Source organism: Macaca nemestrina, chromosome 20 (genome assembly GCF_043159975.1).
Source record: "Macaca nemestrina isolate mMacNem1 chromosome 20, mMacNem.hap1, whole genome shotgun sequence".
NCBI classification, from domain to species: Eukaryota; Metazoa; Chordata; class Mammalia; order Primates; family Cercopithecidae; genus Macaca; species Macaca nemestrina.
Window position 1 is genome coordinate 54,411,728 of NC_092144.1, and position 17,497 is coordinate 54,429,224.

Sequence of the window (17,497 nt, forward strand, 5' to 3'; positions counted from 1 at the left end):
GTGAAAATGGGCTAAGTGCAGTGGCTCATGCCTGTAATCCTAGCACTTTGGTAGGCTGATGTGGGTGGATCACCTGAGGTCAGGAATTCGAGACTAGTCTGGCCAAGATGGCAAAACCCCGTCTCTACTAAAAATACAAAAATTAGCTGGGCGCGGTGGTGGTGCTGGGGGGTGCCTATAACCCCAGCCACTCGCGAGGCTGAGGCAGAAGAATCGCTTGAACCCTGAGTGAGGCGGAGATTGCAGTGAGCCGAGATTGTGCCACTTCACTCCAGCCTGGGCAAAAGAGCGAAACTCCATCTAACAACAACAACAACACGAAAAAAGAAAAGAAAAAAGAAAAAAGTTGTGAAAATATAGCGAGGGTCCCAGAGTCTGAATAGTTTGGACTAGTTCCTGGCACATACTTGGTTCTTTATAAGAGATAGTTATATATAACCGAATAAAGAATATATATTTAGTAAATGAGAACTGCAAACATGTACTGTAGTGGATATGTGGATATTTTTAGGTATTGCTCTCTTCTTTCAACCCTCAATTCTTGGAAACATCAATTCCATCATACATTTAATAAGCAAATAAAGATCATGGTTTAAACACTGAAGTAATAAACTTGTTCATCTTTCAGAGTCAGAAACTCCTTGAGGAATGATTACAGTGGCCTCAGTTGCTTTGAGGAGTTGATCATACAATATGCCAAAGCTTGTGTTTTCTATGTCTAGCTATCTTCAGCAAGCAAGCTATTCTGAATTATATGACTGTGCTATTAACAAAAGTGGAAATCCACAATATATTCTGCCTTCCTTGCATTTTTTGGTTGTTCTTTCATTCTTTTTGTAACTAAAGAGTAGTTTTCCTATTAGTTGATCCTGTTAAATGTGAAAAAGGGTTTCCCCTGCCTTTTTTGGGGACGTGGTGGGTATAATTCTATTAGTACAGGATCACATGATCTGTTTCTTATAAACGTTTGTTTTATTTTTTGTTTTTCTGAGACAGAGTCTCACTCTGTCACCCAGGCTGGAGTGCAGTGGCACGATCTTGGCTCACTGCAACCTCCACCTCCCGGGTTCAAGTGTTTCTTCTGCCTCAGCCTCTCAAGTAGCTGGGACTACAGGCGCGCGCCACCACACCCGGCTAATTTTTATATTTTTAGTAGAGACAGGGTTTCATCATATTGGCCCAGGCTGGTCTCGAACTCGTGACCAAGTGATCCGCCCCCTCCAGCCCCCCAGCCTCCCAAAGTGCTGGGCTTACAGGCGTGAGCCACCGCGCCCGGCCTATAATCTTTTTTTTATTTTAGGGCTCCAATTCTTCACACATTTGCTGTTACTTTTTGTTAATAAGAAAAACCTAAATTCCACTGAAATCAGAGAACTGCTTCGGCCTGGCTAAACAGCAAGAAGCCATAAAGGGGATTCTGGATGTTGTAGTCCGGGAGCTCCGAGAATTTGGAGGTTCTTTTGTCACACTCTCGGTAACCCTCTCTCACTCGCTCTTTCTCTTCCTTTTTTGTTTGTTTGTTTGTTTGTTTGTTTGTTTTTTAAGCGCGAAGAGGGCGGCAGCTGGATGATTCTTGCTCCTGGGAATTCTGGGAAACGTATTCCAGAACTCTGTCCGGAAACAATTGGGCCTCAGGAGCGCGGGCCTTCTGGGAAGGGTAGTTCAAGAGCTCTGGGCAGGGAGAGCCACTTCCGCCCCAGAAAGCGAGGCCGCCACCATCTTTTGGGTCTGGGAGGTGAGTCAACCCGTCACCCACCACGACCCCTCTTGAACCTTTTCAGCCTCCGCTTGGGAATAGGCGCACCCCAGCCATCAGTCTTAGGATGGAGAGGTCGCGGCCGCGGCGGAGGCCGAGAGGCCGAGGGTGGAAGTTTGCTCTCCTCCTGGACTTGGCGAGCAGCGCCGCTACTTCTGTGGGTATAATAAACAGCGAGTTAACTATGATCCGCGCTCCTATTTCCTCATCTTTAAAATAGCAGTAAAGATAGTAGTTACTGGGTAGGGTTGTAATTAGAATTAAACAAGATAATACGCGTGAAACCTTAGAACAGTGGTGGCACCAGATACTGGGTTGGCTTGTGCTGGTTATACAGTGATTACCTCACAAGCGCCCTTGTTACTGGAAGCTCCAGTGAAGAGAGAAGAAAGGTCAGGGCTTTATGTCTTGACGTATCCTTCAGGAGACCGAGCTCTTTCCGAACTTTTACTGATTTTTTTTTTTTTTTAAAGGAAGGATTGAGTCCTCGGGCTCCAATGCGTGGGGATATTTACTGCCATTTATCCGGGATGGAGACTCCATCGTGCTGACAGCGTCCTTTTATTCACCGGCTCCTAATTCGCAAAGAGGAGGAAGGAGGGACTTCTTGGCTTCTCCCAGCATAGCCCCAGGTACCTGCTCTTGAACGCACTTTGTTGCTCCGTTTTCTGCCCTTTCAGTTAGTCAAGTTTCCTTCACTCAGTAAGTTACTACTGAAAAATGATGAAATATTTGTTGAATAAATGTGAGAGTGGGTAGGAAAGCTATTTGGAAATGAGTATTACCAATAACATCTTACCACTTTGATTTTAAGCCTTTCGTCTGTGGACCATAGCTATTGATGAAGTAGGTCTAGTTATTATGTTATGAGGCAATTAGGCAGAGCTTATGTTATTAAATACTTTCCCGAAGTTATTCAACTGATAGTAAGAGGTGGATTTGGGATTGAACCCAAGCATTCCTTTTCAGAGTGTGTGATCTTTTTTGTTTGTTTTTGTTTCTTCGGTTTTTGTTGTTTATTTTCTATTCCTTTTTCAGTGTCTGTGATCTTAATGATATAGTCATCTTCAGTTATCTTAAATAGTAATCCATATGGCTACAGGTGAGTCGTTGGAAATCAGCCTTGGGAATGTAGGTATAGATTTTACTGTGGAAGACCTCAAAAACTGCACTGATGAATTTTGAATTTTTTAGAAAAATCTTACAACATCTCACTTACTTAATTTCATTCCATGTCAAAATATGTCATATTCTGGTTATAGAAGTAATGAATGCTCATTATAGGATGCACTATCCAATCCAGTAGCTGTAAGCCATGTGTGCCCTAGGAGCACTTGAAATGTGTCTAGTTCAAATTGAGATGTGCTAATACACACTGGATTTCAAAAACTTTGTGCAAAAAGTGTAAGATGCCTTACTGACAATTTTTTGTATTATTTGTCAAAATGGTAATATTTTGGATTCAATGGCTTAAATAAAATATATTGTTAAAATTAACTTTGCCTATTTTTGTTTGTTTTTGTTTTGCCTTTTTTATATGTCACTGCTAGAAAATTTAAAATTACGTATGTGTCTCAGTATATTTCTATTGGACAGTGATTCAGAAAACATAAGAATAAAGAAAAAATTACTTATAATAAAACTGCTGACACTTTATAGTGTTTCTCTTTAGTATTTGATATGGATGTTTCTCAAAATAGGTTTGGTATTCTGTGTAGTTTTTTTCTTAATATATTATGAAAATTTTCTTTCTTTCTTTCTTTCTTTCTTTTTCTTTCTTTTCTCTCTCCTCTCCCTCTCCCTCTCCCTCTCCCTCTCCCCCTCCCTCTCCCCCTCCCCCTCCCCCTCCCCCTCCCCCTCCCCCTCCCCCTCCCCCTCCCCCCCTCCCCTCCCCCCTCCCCCTCCCCCTCCCCCTCCCCCTCCCCCTCCCCCTCCCCCTCCCCCTCCCCCTCCCCCTCCCCCTCCCCCTCCCCCTCCCCCTCCCCCTCCCCCTCCCCCTCCCCCTCCCCCTCCCCCTCCCCCTCCCCCTCCCCCTCCCCCTCCCCCTCCCCCTCCCCCTCCCCCTCCCTCTCCCTCTCCCTCTCCCCTTTTTTTGTGATACGGAGATTCACTCTTGTTGCCCAGGCTGGAGTGCAATGGCACAATCTCAACTCACTGCAACCTCCACCTCCCAGGTTCAAGTGATTATCCTGCATCAGCCTCTTGAGTAACTTAGGGATAGCAGGTGTGTGCCACCACCCCCAACTAATTCTTGTATTTTTGCTAGAGACAGGGTTTCACCATGTTACTCAGGCTAATCTCAACCTCCTGACCTCAGGTGATCCGTCCACTTCGGCCTCCCAAAGTGCTGGGATTATAGGCATGAGCCACTGCGCCCAGCTGAAAAATTTCAAGCATATTCAACTGTCAAATGAGTGGTGCAGTGAATCTCGTGTAACCAACACAACATTTGCTGCAGACTATCTCCACCTCCTTCCACCCCCGCTCCTTTAAAAAAAAAAAAAAAAAAAAAAAAAAACTAGATTGTCTTAAAGCAGGAGTCCCCAACCCCTGGGCAGCAGACCTGGTACTAGCCTGTGGCCTGTTAGGAACCTGATGGCACAGAAGGAGGTGATTGGGGTGGTACCACCTGAGATCTGCCTCCTGCCAGATTAGCAGGGGCATTAGATTCTCATAGGAGGGACTGCATATGCAAGGGATCTAGGTTGTGCGCTCCTTATGAGAATGTAACTAATGCCTCATGATTTGAGGTGGAACATTTCATCCCCAAACCATCTCCCCTGTCCCCATCCATGGAAAAATTGTCTTCCACGAAACTGGTCCCTGGTGCCAAAAAGGCTGCAGACGGTTGTCTTAAAGCATATACCAGACATCAGTTCAGTTTTTTTTTTTTTTTTTTTTAAATGGAGTCTCGCTCTGTTGCCCAGGCTGGAGTGCAGTGGCCCCATCTTGGTTCACTGCAACCTCCGCCTCCTGGGTTCAAGCGATTCTTCTGCCTCAGCCTCCTGAGTAGCTGGGGCCAGTTTTTTTTTCATATTTTACCATGACCTCTGAAACTGAAGCTTTATTTTGCTATTTGCTCAGTATATTATATCTTTTTTCGGTCTTTTTCTTTCAAACTTTTTGTCATTATGTTTTTGTAGTGTCTTTTAGAATATATTTATATATATATATATATTTTTTTAGTGCAGTCTGGGATAATTTGCTTTTACTATCTCTGTGTATATTTTGTTCTCCTTTCTTGTGTTTTTTTGTTCAACTTATCCCTTTTATTTGTGCTCAACTGGTCTGGGGTTTATATGGTTTTGTGTCATTCTTCTAACTTTAAAAATATTCTCTTAGCAAATACTAAATTTAATCAGCATGTGTTCTTATTCTGAAGAATATTGAGACTAAAAAAAATCTAAAAGAAGATGGGGCCAGGCACAGTGGCTCATGCCTGTAATCCCAGCACTTGACCCCAGGAGGCTGAGGCAGGTGGATCACATGAAGTCAGGAGTTTGAGACCAGCCTGGCCAGCATGGTGAAACCCCGTCTCTACTAAAAACACAAAAATTAGCCAGGCGTGGTGGCGTGTACCTGTAATCCCAGCTACTCGGGAGGCTGAGGCGGGAGAATCGCTTGAACCTGGGAGGCAGAGGTTGCAGTGAGCTGAGATCACGCCATTGCACTCCATCCTGGGTGACAAGAGCAAAACTCCGTCTCAAAAAAAAGAAAGAAAGAAAAAGAAGATGATGTACCTTTTTTTTTTTTTTAAGAAGACTAGGTTTTTATAGGTCTACTTTTTATTATAACCACCCTCAAAATTTGTCATTATAGTTCTTTGGCTTTTTTAAAACAAAGATTATATTACCAATATACTCACAAATGTTTTCTTACCATTGCTTTTTACAGTCCATCTTTTAGAGTTCACATGGTTACAAATTTTTCTTCTTTTTTTTCAGCTAAAATATTGCTTCTTTCTCATGTAAATTATCATTTAGTTGAACATAGAATTCAGGTTGACAATTTCTTTATTTTGGAGGTAATATTCATTTGTTTTAAATTTCCATTCTGTTACCCTATTTCTGTCAAGCCAATTGTTATTTCTTTTAGGTCAACTATATTTTCTTTCTAGGAGCTTTAAGGTGATTGTTGTTTCCAGTTCTTTATGTTTGTTTAGTCTTTTGAATTCCTGAGTTTTACTGTGATTTGTTTAGGAGTATGTTTATTTTTATTTATACTGTTCGGAATTTCTGTATGCGAACTTGTATCTTTTATCAATTGTGTGAAATTCTCAGCAATTGTATCTTGAAATTAAGATCTCTCAGTCATTCCCTCCATCCTGCATTCTCTTCTCCCATTCCTGTTAGACAAATATGGAACCCTCTCAATTTATCTTTCATATTTCTTGATTTTTCATTTGTATCTTTATCTTTCCCTTTGCTGTGTGTTTTTCTCTGTGCACATAAAAGAGATTTACCAATGATTGTTTCCAGGCTTAATGAAGTAAATTGACCTAGAATGATACATTTTAGAAAACTGATATCAGTGTCAGTAAAATATTACTAGCTGGGCAACAAATTAATAAAAAGAAATTTTAAGTCAGATTTTGGCTTATCAGAAATTAAAGGTGACTTTCATAGGAGAGCAATATTTGCAAGCCAAGTGTATAATGCAAAGTATCATCTGCTTTTTTTTTTTTTTTTTGAGACAGTCTCACTCTGTTGTCCAGTTTGGAGTTCATTGGCGCCATCTTGGCTCACTATAACCTCCATCTCCCAGGTTCTAGCAATTCTCGTGCCTCAGCCTTCCAAGTAGCTGGGATTACAGACGTGCACCACCACGCCTGGCTAATTTTTTATTTTTGGTAGAGATGAGGTTTTGCCATGTTGGCCAGGCTAGTCTCAAACTTCTAACCTCATGTGATCCTCCCTCCTTGGCCTCCTCAAGTGCTGGGATTACAGGCAGGAGCCATCATGCCAGGCCTCATCTGCTTTTTTGTAACTATAAGAGAAAGGGACTCCTGGTTCTTGGAACTCTCCATCTACTTATTTAGTCCTTGGAAAAACCCTATGAGGGAGGTACGATTTATGATTCTTACCATGTCCTCATTGTATACATAACAGAAGTGAGGCACAGAGAGGGTTTTTAATATCCCCAAGGTTACACAGCTGGTAAGTATCATTTCTAGGAATTAAACCCAGATACTTGACTTGAGAGCCCTCATGTTGTTACACTGCCTCTTGTTTCCTCCTGTCTCTGCCATCAGATATCCTTGTAGCAGGGATGCTGCGTTTGTGCAGACTGTTCACTGCCCAATGGCCCTGAACTATCATGCCTTTTTGTAGCTGGAATACAGTCCATGTTCTGCTTACCAAGCTGTATGTGGCTATACCTGTTTGAAGTAGGGCTATTTCTGTAATTTCCTTATATGTCCACCTGGGCTAACAGCAGGCTTGTGTCTCATGGTGTCTTTGGTCTTCCCCAGTTATGCCATCTCAGGACTATGACCTTCCCCAGAAGGAGCAGGAGAAAATGACCAAGTTTCAGGTAAGTAAAGGATTCCTTACTGTCTTTTAAGGTGTGATTTATTTCTCAAAGATTAGAGATTTATTTTTTCTCTTTCTTGGAAAGTTTAGTGGAAAACAGATCTTCAGGGCATGTTGTATGCTAACATGTATGTGTTTTGTTTGTTTCAGTTTATCACCTTTACTAATTTACAAAACAGTGTTTGAAAAAATAATAGAAGCTTTTTTTTTTTTTTTTTGAGACGGAGTCTTGCTCTGTTGCCCAGGCTGGACTGCAGTGGCCGGATCTCAGCTCACTGCAAGCTCCGCCTCCCGGGTTTACGCCATTCTCCTGCCTCAGCCTCCCGAGCAGCTGGGACTACAGGCGCCCGCCACCTCGCCCGGCTAGATTTTTGTATTTTTTTAGTAGAGACGGGGTTTCACCGTGTTAGCCAGGATGGTCTCGATCTCCTGACCTCGTGATCTGCCCGTCTCGGCCTCCCAAAGTGCTGGGATTACAGGCTTGAGCCACCGTGCCCGGCCAATAATAGAAGCTTTAATCAAAAATAATCTACAGTACTATCCTGCTTATGAACTAGCTTTTTTCATTTTCCCATGTTCCTTTTTCATAAACATTTTGCAATACTTGGGTAATTTTCAAGTGTGTATTTTCCACTTAATTGCATCACCTGCATTGTATGTGATTACATCATATGCCATTGAATTGCAGTGCCCTTAAAAAACAACAAAAAAAACTATTCCTTATTTAGCCTTTCAGATATTTTAAGAATTTTACTACTTTAAAGTAAATCCAGTGACTTTTTTTTCCTACACATAAAAACAATTCCATCAAAAGAAATTCTGATGGAATTCAATATTATTTGTCCTTAAAGTTTTAGGAACTCTGCATTGAAGAGGTTCATGTCTCAGTTTCATGTTGGTTCCCTCAGGTGTTTTGTAAACAGAACATCTAAAGAATGACATGGTGTAATTTCATTAGATGCTTTCAGAGAAGAGCTATATGTTTTTTCCTGTTTATGTTTTTATCACTCATTTATTTCTTGTATGAATTTATTTCATCAAAGTAACTACATGTACGTAAGTTTCGGGTCTAGTAGTACTTAGATGTCTTGCCAGCCCTTTCTGTCTGTCATTGCATTTTTCAGATGTGAGGATGGAGATGATTTATCTGCAGTTTAAATAGGAAGAAACAGGTTATGGGAACATTTTATGGCTGCCCCAAATTTCCCAGGTAGCTGACTCATTGGACACTGAAGCTTCCAACTATTAGGAATATCTGGCATTCTATTTTCATATAAAGGTAGACAGAACAAAAGAGTTTTCCATTCACAGACATGAGCGCATATCATAGAAGTACCTGATGTTACCTTTTTATTCTTTTGAGACAGAGTTTCATTCTTGCTACCCAGGCAGGAGAGCAACGGCATGTTCTCAGCTCACTGCAACCTCTGTTTCCCAGGTTCAAGTGATTCTCCTGCCTCAGCCTCCCAAGTAGCTGGGCTTACAGGCATGTACCACCATGCCTGGCTAATTTTTGTGTTTTTATTAGAGACGGGGTTTCACCACGTTGGCCAGGCTGGTCTCGAACTCCTGACCTCAGGTGATCCACCCACTTTGGCCTCCCAAAGTGCTAGGATTATAGGCGTGAACCAGTGCAGCTGACCCTGATGTTACCTTTTGGAGGACAGACCCCAGCAATGCCCCTCATCCAGTTTCCATCTCAATGCCTATCTCTTCTCTAGTTTTGTCTCTTAGTCATTCCATGAACGTAGATACTCAAGCACAGTTTTTATATAAATGTTTTAAATTTCCCTACAGCAAAAGCTATCAGGCAGCAAACCGGTGGCATATACGTAAACATTAGGTAAAGGTTTAATAGCTAAAATTCCTGTTAAGATTAGTAATATAGAGAAAATTCCAACTGGAATATGAGCAAAAGAAATGAGTAGGAGTGTCATAAAGAAAAGAAATTTATGAAAAAAAAGATGGTCAGTAATAAATCTGTGAAAATGTTAATAAAATAGCTTTCTATTTATATATTGGTTTTACTTACATTGTCAATGACCTTTTTAGAAAAAGGAACTGAGTCCTATTTAGCCAGGGTCTAGAGATTCAGGAATGCTTATACTGTTGCATGAAAAGTGAACTGGGAAAACCTTTGGAGAGGAAAATCTTCCATTACACTTCTAAAATTTTTAAAGTAAATATTCTGTGACTTTGCAGTTCCTTCTTCTTGACCATGATCTCTGTAAAAGGATCTTTGCAGTATTGGTTAGAGTAAAAATCTGTAATTAATTGTACTTTATTTGGATTGGTTAAAGATAAATCATCAGTTCCAAGGAATACTATTGTATGTAGTCACAAAATGGGACAAAAGAGATCATAAAGATATTCGTTGTTTGAATTTATTGAGCATGTATGGTGTGCCAGGCACTTCTAAGTGCTTTACATATATTCATTCATCTCATCCTTTCAAACACTTTATGATCTGTTTATTTTAATTTTAAACATTTATTTTTTTTAAGACACTGTCTCACCCCTGTCATCCATGCTGGAGTGCGGTGGCGCCATCTTGGCTCATTGCAACCCCCGCCTCCCAGGTTCAAGTGATTTTCCTGCCTCAGCCTCCTGAGTAGCTGGGATTACAGATGCACATCACCATGCCTGGCTAATGTTTTTGTATTTTTAGTAGAGATGGGGTTTCAGCATCTTGGCCCGGCTGGTCTCAAACTCCTGGCCTCAAGTGATTTGCCCACCTTGGCCTCCCAAAGTGCTGACATTACAGGTGTGAGCCACTGCGCCTAGCCTGAAAATGTATTTATTTTTAAAAAGTGAGACAGGCTGAAGTGCAGTGGCACAATCATGGCTCACTGCAGCCTGAAACTCGTGGGCTGAAGTGATCCTTCTGTGTCAGGCTCATACACCTTATAATTTAGATACAATGATAAAGAAGAGGAAATTGAGTTAGTGAGAGATTAAGGAATTTGCCCAAGGTCCTATAACTAGTAAAAGGCAAAACCTTGAAATTTGAACCTGGCCAGACTCCAGAGCCAGTGCTTTAAGCAGCTGTGCATCCTGTAGTAGGTGGATGTGACATGTGCCTTGAAAGCACAGGAAGAGCTATATACCCGTCCTGGGGGTTGCTGAAGGCCTGTGAGCTTTGCAAACATTAAAAACAATGATAGGGATAGGTGGGGTGGCTCACACCTGTAATCACAGCACTTTGGGAGGCCAAGAGAGCTATATACCCATCCTGGGGGTTGCTGAAGGCCTGTGAGCTTTGCAAACATTAAAAACAATGATAGGGCTAGGTGGGGTGGCTCACACCTGTAATCACAGCACTTTGGGAGGCCGAGGCGGGCAGAACATTGGAGGTCAGGAGTTTGAAACCAGCCTGGCCAACATGGTGAAACCTCGTCTCTACTAAAGAAATACAAAAATTAGCTGGGCATGGTGGTGGACGCCTGTAATCCCAGCTACTTGGGAGGCTAAGGCAGGAGAATCTCTTGAACCCAGGAGGCGGAGGTTGCAGTGAGCAGAGATCGCACCACTGCACTCCAGCATTGGTGACAGAGTGAGATTCCATCTCAAAAAAGAAAAAAAACAAAAAACACTGATAAAGTCCAGGCTTTGTGGGGACGGGCGTAGGAGATAGTGAGAGAGGGAAAAGTGTCACAACTGAAAATTGACAGATCTCTTGGAATCTGTAACAGTTTTTTTGTGGTGCTCTTTTCCTTCTTGATGCCACCCTTCTTCCAGTAGAGGTTAGTTGTAAGATTGAGGTTACATCTGTTTGATGTTGTAGGAGGCTGTGACATTCAAGGATGTGGCTGTAGTCTTCTCCAGGGAGGAACTGCGACTGCTGGATCTTACCCAGAGGAAGCTGTACCGAGATGTCATGGTGGAGAACTTCAAGAACCTGGTTGCAGTGGGTGAGGACAGGCACTGTCTGACCCTGAATTTCAGCTCCCTTGAGAATCTCTTTGCTCTCAGGTGTTCAAGGGTTTGAATCTTTTAAAACGGTTCCTTGCTCTTAAAGACGAAAGGTTTTCTAATCTCTGGGAAAACAGCATAGGTTTTTCTGGTCTTTCTGTTCAGGCAAAATTCTGTCCTTTTAAATTGCTGGTTCTCACCCACAGGTGATTTCGCCCCCAGAAGATATTTAGCAATGTCTGGAAATGGTTGTTACAACTGATGGAGGGGTGCTGTTGGCATCTTGTGGGTAGTAGCCAGGAATTCTGCTAAATCTCCTACAGTGCTCCCAAGAGAGAATTGACCAGTCCAAAATAGTAGTGCCGCAGTTGCAAAACCCTGTTTTAAATGAACCGTAAATGGACAATTTAGCTTCTATGCTTTATCTTTCAAACACCTTGTCTTTCAAATGAAACCCATCAATACATTAACTTAGTACATTATATTGGCTTTTTTTTTTTCAGTGAAATAAAACAGATAAGGATAGAAAATATCAGAGTTCCTTATCAGGAACTGCTCACATTGCATCAAAAACTGTGACAATTTTCAGTGAATGGTGTGAGATATAGTGTTGCAAACGTGATGAAAACAGACATTGGCTAAGTATAACTTGATATATATATATATACACACACACACACACATATATGTATATGAACTGGGCCACAACCTAAATTTCTTATTATAGTTCATGATCTAAAAACATCTTAAAATAAATCACTCTAGAGGTCGGGCATGGTGGCTTATGCCTTTTTTTTTTTGTTTTTTTTTTTTTTGAGACGGAGTCTCGCTCTGTAGCCCAGGCTGGAGTGCAGTGGCCGGATCTCAGCTCACTGCAAGCTCCGCCTCCCGGGTTCACGCCATTCTCCGGCCTCAGCCTCCAGAGTAGCTGGGACTACAGGCGCCCGCCACCTCGCCCGGCTAGTTTTTTGTATTTCTTAGTAGAGACGGGGTTTCACTGTGTTCGCCAGGATGGTCTCGATCTCCTGACCTCGTGATCCGCCCGTCTCGGCCTCCCAAAGTGCTGGGATTACAGGCTTGAGCCACCGCGCCCGGCCGGCTTATGCCTTTAATTGCAGCAATATGGGAGGCCAGGATGGGTGGAGCACTTGAGGTCAGGAGTTCGAGACCAGCCTGGCTAACATGGTGAAACCCTATCTCTACTAAAAATGCTAAAATTGGCCGGGCATGGTGGCAGGTGCCTGTAATCCCAACTACTCAGGAGGTTGAGGCAGGAGAATTGCTTGAACCCTGAAGGCAGAGGTTGCCGTGAGCCGAGATTGTGTCACTGCACTTTAGCTTGGGCGATGGAGTGAGACTCTGTCTCAAAATAAAAAATAAATAAATAAAATAAGTAATAAAATATCACTCTAGAGGTTGTGAGACTTATATGGTTCAGACAAAAATGTGTTTTAGTTGTGTGTTCATCTTAAATACATATAAATCTACATTTTCATAGGGCATCTTCCCTTCCAACCAGATATGGTATCCCAATTGGAAGCAGAAGAAAAGCTTTGGATGATGGAAACAGAAACCCAAAGAAGTAGGTATTCTGGTGAGAACCCTACTGTTCTTTCAGGTACTGGTTAGTCTGCATCTTACCATGTCCATTACCTCCCTGGTCCGAATGTGGTCATCTTTCACCTGGATTATAACAACAGCTTCCATGCTGGTCTCCCCACCTCCTCCCTTGTGCTCCTACAGTTTATTTTCTAAATGGTAGCCAGAGTGGTTATTTTTTTAAATATCTTTATTTTTTGAGACAGGGTCTCACCCTGTCACCCAAGCTGGAGTGCAGCAGCGTGACTGTAGCTCACTGCTGCCTCAACCTCCTGATTTCAAGCGGTTCTCCTGCCTCAGCCTCCTAAGTAGTTAGGACTATAGGTGTATATCATGACACCTGGCTAATTTTTTATTTTTTGTAGAGATGAGGTCTTGCTGTGTTGCCCAGGCTGGTCTCAAACTCCTGGACTCAAGCATTCTTCCCACCTCAGCCTCCCAAACTGCTGGGATTATAGATGTGAGCTGCCACACCTGGCCCAGAATGGTTCTTTAAAGAACACATTCGATTATGTCATTCCTCTGCTCAGAAGCCTTCACAACCTTCCCATTTCACTCAAAGTCCTTGTACTGAACTGCAAGACCCTTCCTGGTCAGATTTCACCAAGTTTCTTTTTTTTTTTTTTTTGAGACGGAGTCTTGCTCTGTCACCCAGGCTGGAGTGCAGTGGCCGGATCTCAGCTCACTGCAAGCTACGCCTCCCGGGTTTACGCCATTCTCCTGCCTCAGCCTCCCGAGTAGCTGGGACTACAGGCGCCCGCCACCGCGCCCGGCTAGTTTTTTTGTATTTTTAGTAGAGACGGGGTTTCACCGTGTTAGCCAGGATGGTCTCGATCTCCTGACCTCGTGATCCGCCCGCCTCGGCCTCCCAAAGTGCTGGGATTACAGGCTTGAGCCACCGCGCCCGGCCACCAAGTTTCTTTTTGATCTCCCATTCCTTTCCCTTTGCTTAGATCATCTCAGCCATGCTGGCCACCCTTGGAGTATTTGTTAAACCTACCAAGTTCCCTTCTGTTCCATGGCTTCTAACTAGCTCTCCTCGTTGCCTTGGTGGAGAGTCTCCCCAGCACCTTACTTATTGCACTCAAGTCATTGCTCAAATGTTGTATCATTAGAGAGGTCTTGTATGTTTAAATTTACCATTTTAATTTAAAATACCATCTTCTTTCCATTTTCTATCCCCTTACCTTTCATTTCTCTCCTCTTTGCTTTCTCTTTAATTCGCATATTCCTCAGGTCTACTTACTTAAAAATTAAAAGTAGGCTGGGTATGGTGGTGCACATCTGTAATCCTGGCTACATGGGAAGCTGAAGTGGGAGGATCACTTGAGCTGAAGAGTTCCAGACCAACCTGGGCAACACAGTGAGACTCCATCTCTACAAAAAAATAAAAAAAATTAGCCAGGCATGTTAGCATACACCTGTAGTCCCAGCTACTTAGGAGGCCGAGGCAAGAGGATCAAGTGAGCCCAGGAATTTGAAACCAACCTGGACAACATAGTGAGACCTTGTCTCACACACACACAAAATTAAAAATAAAAATTAGGTATTCCTAGATGATGTGAATTTTTTTATTTTATTTATTTATTTTTTTTGAGACCGAGTCTTGCTCTGTCACCCAGGCTAGAGTGCAGTGGTGCCTCCCGGGTTCAAGTGATTCTCCTGCCTCAGCCTCCCAAGTTGCTGGGATTACAGATGACCACCACTACGCCCAACTAATTTTTGTATTTTTAGTAGAGATGGGGTTTCACCATGTTGGCCAGGCTGGTGTCGAATGTCAGATCTGATCTACCCACTTTGGCCTCCCAAAGTGCTGGGATTACTGGCGTGAGACACCGCGGATGATGTAAATTTATATGCTCTCCCCACCCCAAAAACAAAACAAGTAAGCTTATCTATTAACATGATAGACTAGGCTCTGAATTCTGTGAGGAGTTGATGGATATAATTCATCCTCTTTGGTTCATCTCCCTTTTTAGGTCTACATGCTGCTTCATGTTTGATGTGTTTAGGAATGTTAGATATTTGCTTCACTTTACTGGGTCTCATTTTCATATGCAAACTTAACCTCGGGAATTATCCTAGGTATTGTTACTTTTCATTTTTGCATAATTTAAACAAAGTCCTTCTTTTAACAAATCTTGTAGCATTTTCTGCCACCTTATCTCAAAGGTTTTTCTTTGATACCTTCAACATGTTTCAGGATTTTGCAACCATGCTCCATGTACAAGTAATATTCTGAAACATTCTTCATAAGTCAGAGGAACACATGTTAAAGGGCTTCCCCTGCCTCCTCACCCCCGCTCCCCGAGATGTAGTTTGGCTGTGTCACCCAGGCTGGAGTGCAGTGGTGTGATCTTGGCTCACTGCAACCTTTGCCTCCTGTGTTCAAGCAGTTCTCCTACTTCAGCCTCCTGAGTAGCTGGGATTACAGGCACTTGCCACCACGCCTGGCTTGTTTTTGTATTTTTAGTAGAGATGGGGTTTCACCATGTTGGCCAGGCTGATCTCGAACTCCTGACCTCGTGGTCTGCCTGTCTCAGCCTCCCAAAGTGCTGGGATTACAGGCATGAACCATCATGCCCAGCCAAACGGTTTATTTTTATAAGAATTATTAACAAAAAACTTAAAGAGAATGGAGACAAGTAGATATCACATCCCTTTTACTCTGAGAGTTAACTCATAGATTGAGAGCACGGCAGTGTGATTAATTATTTGGGAACACTGTCTTCTAGTGGATGTCTAACATAACTCGTAATTTCTAAGACATTTTTGGATATATAAATATTCAAACCTACTAACCTTAGAAGATAAAAGCTATTCACAGCTGTTGGAATGTGTAACTACACTATCAAAAATTATCAATGGCAATATGGCAGGTATTACAGTTCATCAGTTTCCTTGTATCAGTATCAAGTTGACTTTACTCCTTGGTGAAAACTGCCTTATCCATACAGCTGACTTCCCACTTTCCCATTTTCCCTTCCCTCTAATACCCAAACAGTTATATAACTTACATACAGTAGTTCTTAAGCAGTTTTGAATTGGACATTTCCAGAAGTCCAAAGGCACTGACATACCTGTGGAGTTGAGGTGAGTCTTGATTAGGCAAAGAAAATTCCAGAATTTCTAAATTGGTTTTCCTGTGTAATTTGCATCCACATGTATTAATCTTAGCTTCCACCACAAGCAATGTGAGAAGCACTTTACATGTTGTGGTGACTTCTGGTACCAAACACCTGAAGTTAGTCTGGACTTTCAGAGTAAGGGCATAGTCTTCCACAAGACTGCTCTCTATACCAGCTCTAAGTTTAGGGATTCCCAGATAATTTTGCTCACCTCTGACCAAGTAGCTACAAATTTGAGAGTTCCATGATAATTTGTTAGAATGACTAACAGAATTCGGGAAGGTGCTGGACTTACAGTTTGTTTTTTTTTTTTTTTTGAGATGGAATCTCGCTCTGTCACCCAGGCTGGAGTGCAGTGGCACGATCCTGGCTCACTACAGCTCCGCCTCCCAGGTTCTCGCCATTCTCCTGCCTCAGCCTCCCGGGTAACTGGGACTACAGGTGCCCGCCACCACGCCTGGCTAATTTTTTGTGTTTTTTAGTAGAGACGGGGTTTCACCATGTTAGCCAGGATGGTGTCAATCTCCTGACCTTGTGATCTGCCCGCCTCGGCCTCCCAAAATTGCTGGGATTACAGGCGTGAGTCACTGCACCCGGCCTGGACTTACAGTTTTATTATAGCAAAAAAGATACACATTGGAATCAGCAAAAGGGTGAGGTGTATAGGGTGAAATCTGGGAGGGTTCCCTCTTCCCTTTTGTAAGGACTTGTGATTACTTCGGGCTGATTGGATATTCTAGGATAATCTCCTTAAGAGCTTTCATTTAATGATATCTATAAATTGCTTTTTAAAAAAATTTTTGTAGACAAAGAGTCTTGCTCTGTCGTCCAGGCTGAAGTGCAGTGGTACAATCTTGGCTCACTGCCACCTCCACCTCCTGGGATCAAGCGATTCTCACGTCTTAGCTTCCCTAGTAGCTTACAGGTGCCCACCACCACGCCAGGCTAATTGTTTTTGTATTTTTTTTTTTTTAGCAGAGACAGGGTTTCACCATGTTGTCCAGGCTGGTCTCGAACTCCTGACCTCAAGTGATCCACCCGCCTCGGCCTCCCAAAGTGCTGGGATTACAGGTGTGAGCCACCTGGCTTGTAAATTCCTTTTTGCCATGTACATTAACTATTCACAAGTTTGAGGGTTCAGGATGTGGACGTCTCTTGGGGGTCGCGTGTCATTACTCAGCCTGCCATATCCAGAAATGTGTAGATACCTGTCGATATTTTTTTTTCAGTTTGTATTATTAGAATGTAACATTTCATTTAGGCAAATTACTTGATTAGGACTTGGTAAACCACCCCCTAAACATTTTAAGCCAAAGTCTTTCATATGTTTCTAACCATGACCCTCAACATAAGTATAATTTTACATCTTGACTAAGCATAAATATGTTTATATTTATGTGTATGTTTACAAACTACTTTTATTGCTTTTAATACACTAAGCATGTTCTTATTCTGGTTTTTCTTTTTTTTTTTGGTCACAAGTTATATACTTGGTTTCATGGTGCACTAATGCATTGCAGCAATTTGAAAACCCTTGTTACAGTGGGGATAAAGCAATGAAGAAAACAAAA

At 42.4% G+C, this 17,497-nt stretch overlaps 1 protein-coding gene across 9 annotated transcripts in view; it reads left to right on the plus strand.

Annotated features, from left to right (window-relative positions):
* The first annotated feature begins 1,613 nt into the window (after positions 1-1,613).
* LOC105463821 (zinc finger protein 227) overlaps positions 1,614-17,497 on the plus strand; it is a 41,986-nt gene continuing 26,102 nt past the window's right edge. For 3 of the 9 annotated variants that reach the window (XR_011617620.1, XR_011617619.1, XM_071087070.1), the window contains exons 1-5: positions 1,614-1,735; positions 2,230-2,388; positions 7,227-7,288; positions 11,072-11,198; positions 12,698-12,781. Coding sequence is in view for 7 of the 9 variants with exons in the window: in XM_071087070.1 (XP_070943171.1) it covers positions 7,229-7,288; positions 11,072-11,198; positions 12,698-12,781 (271 nt within the window). In the remaining 2 variants the exon portion in view is untranslated. The other 6 variants (XM_071087071.1, XM_071087073.1, XM_071087072.1 and 3 more) reach the window with 6 other exon arrangements.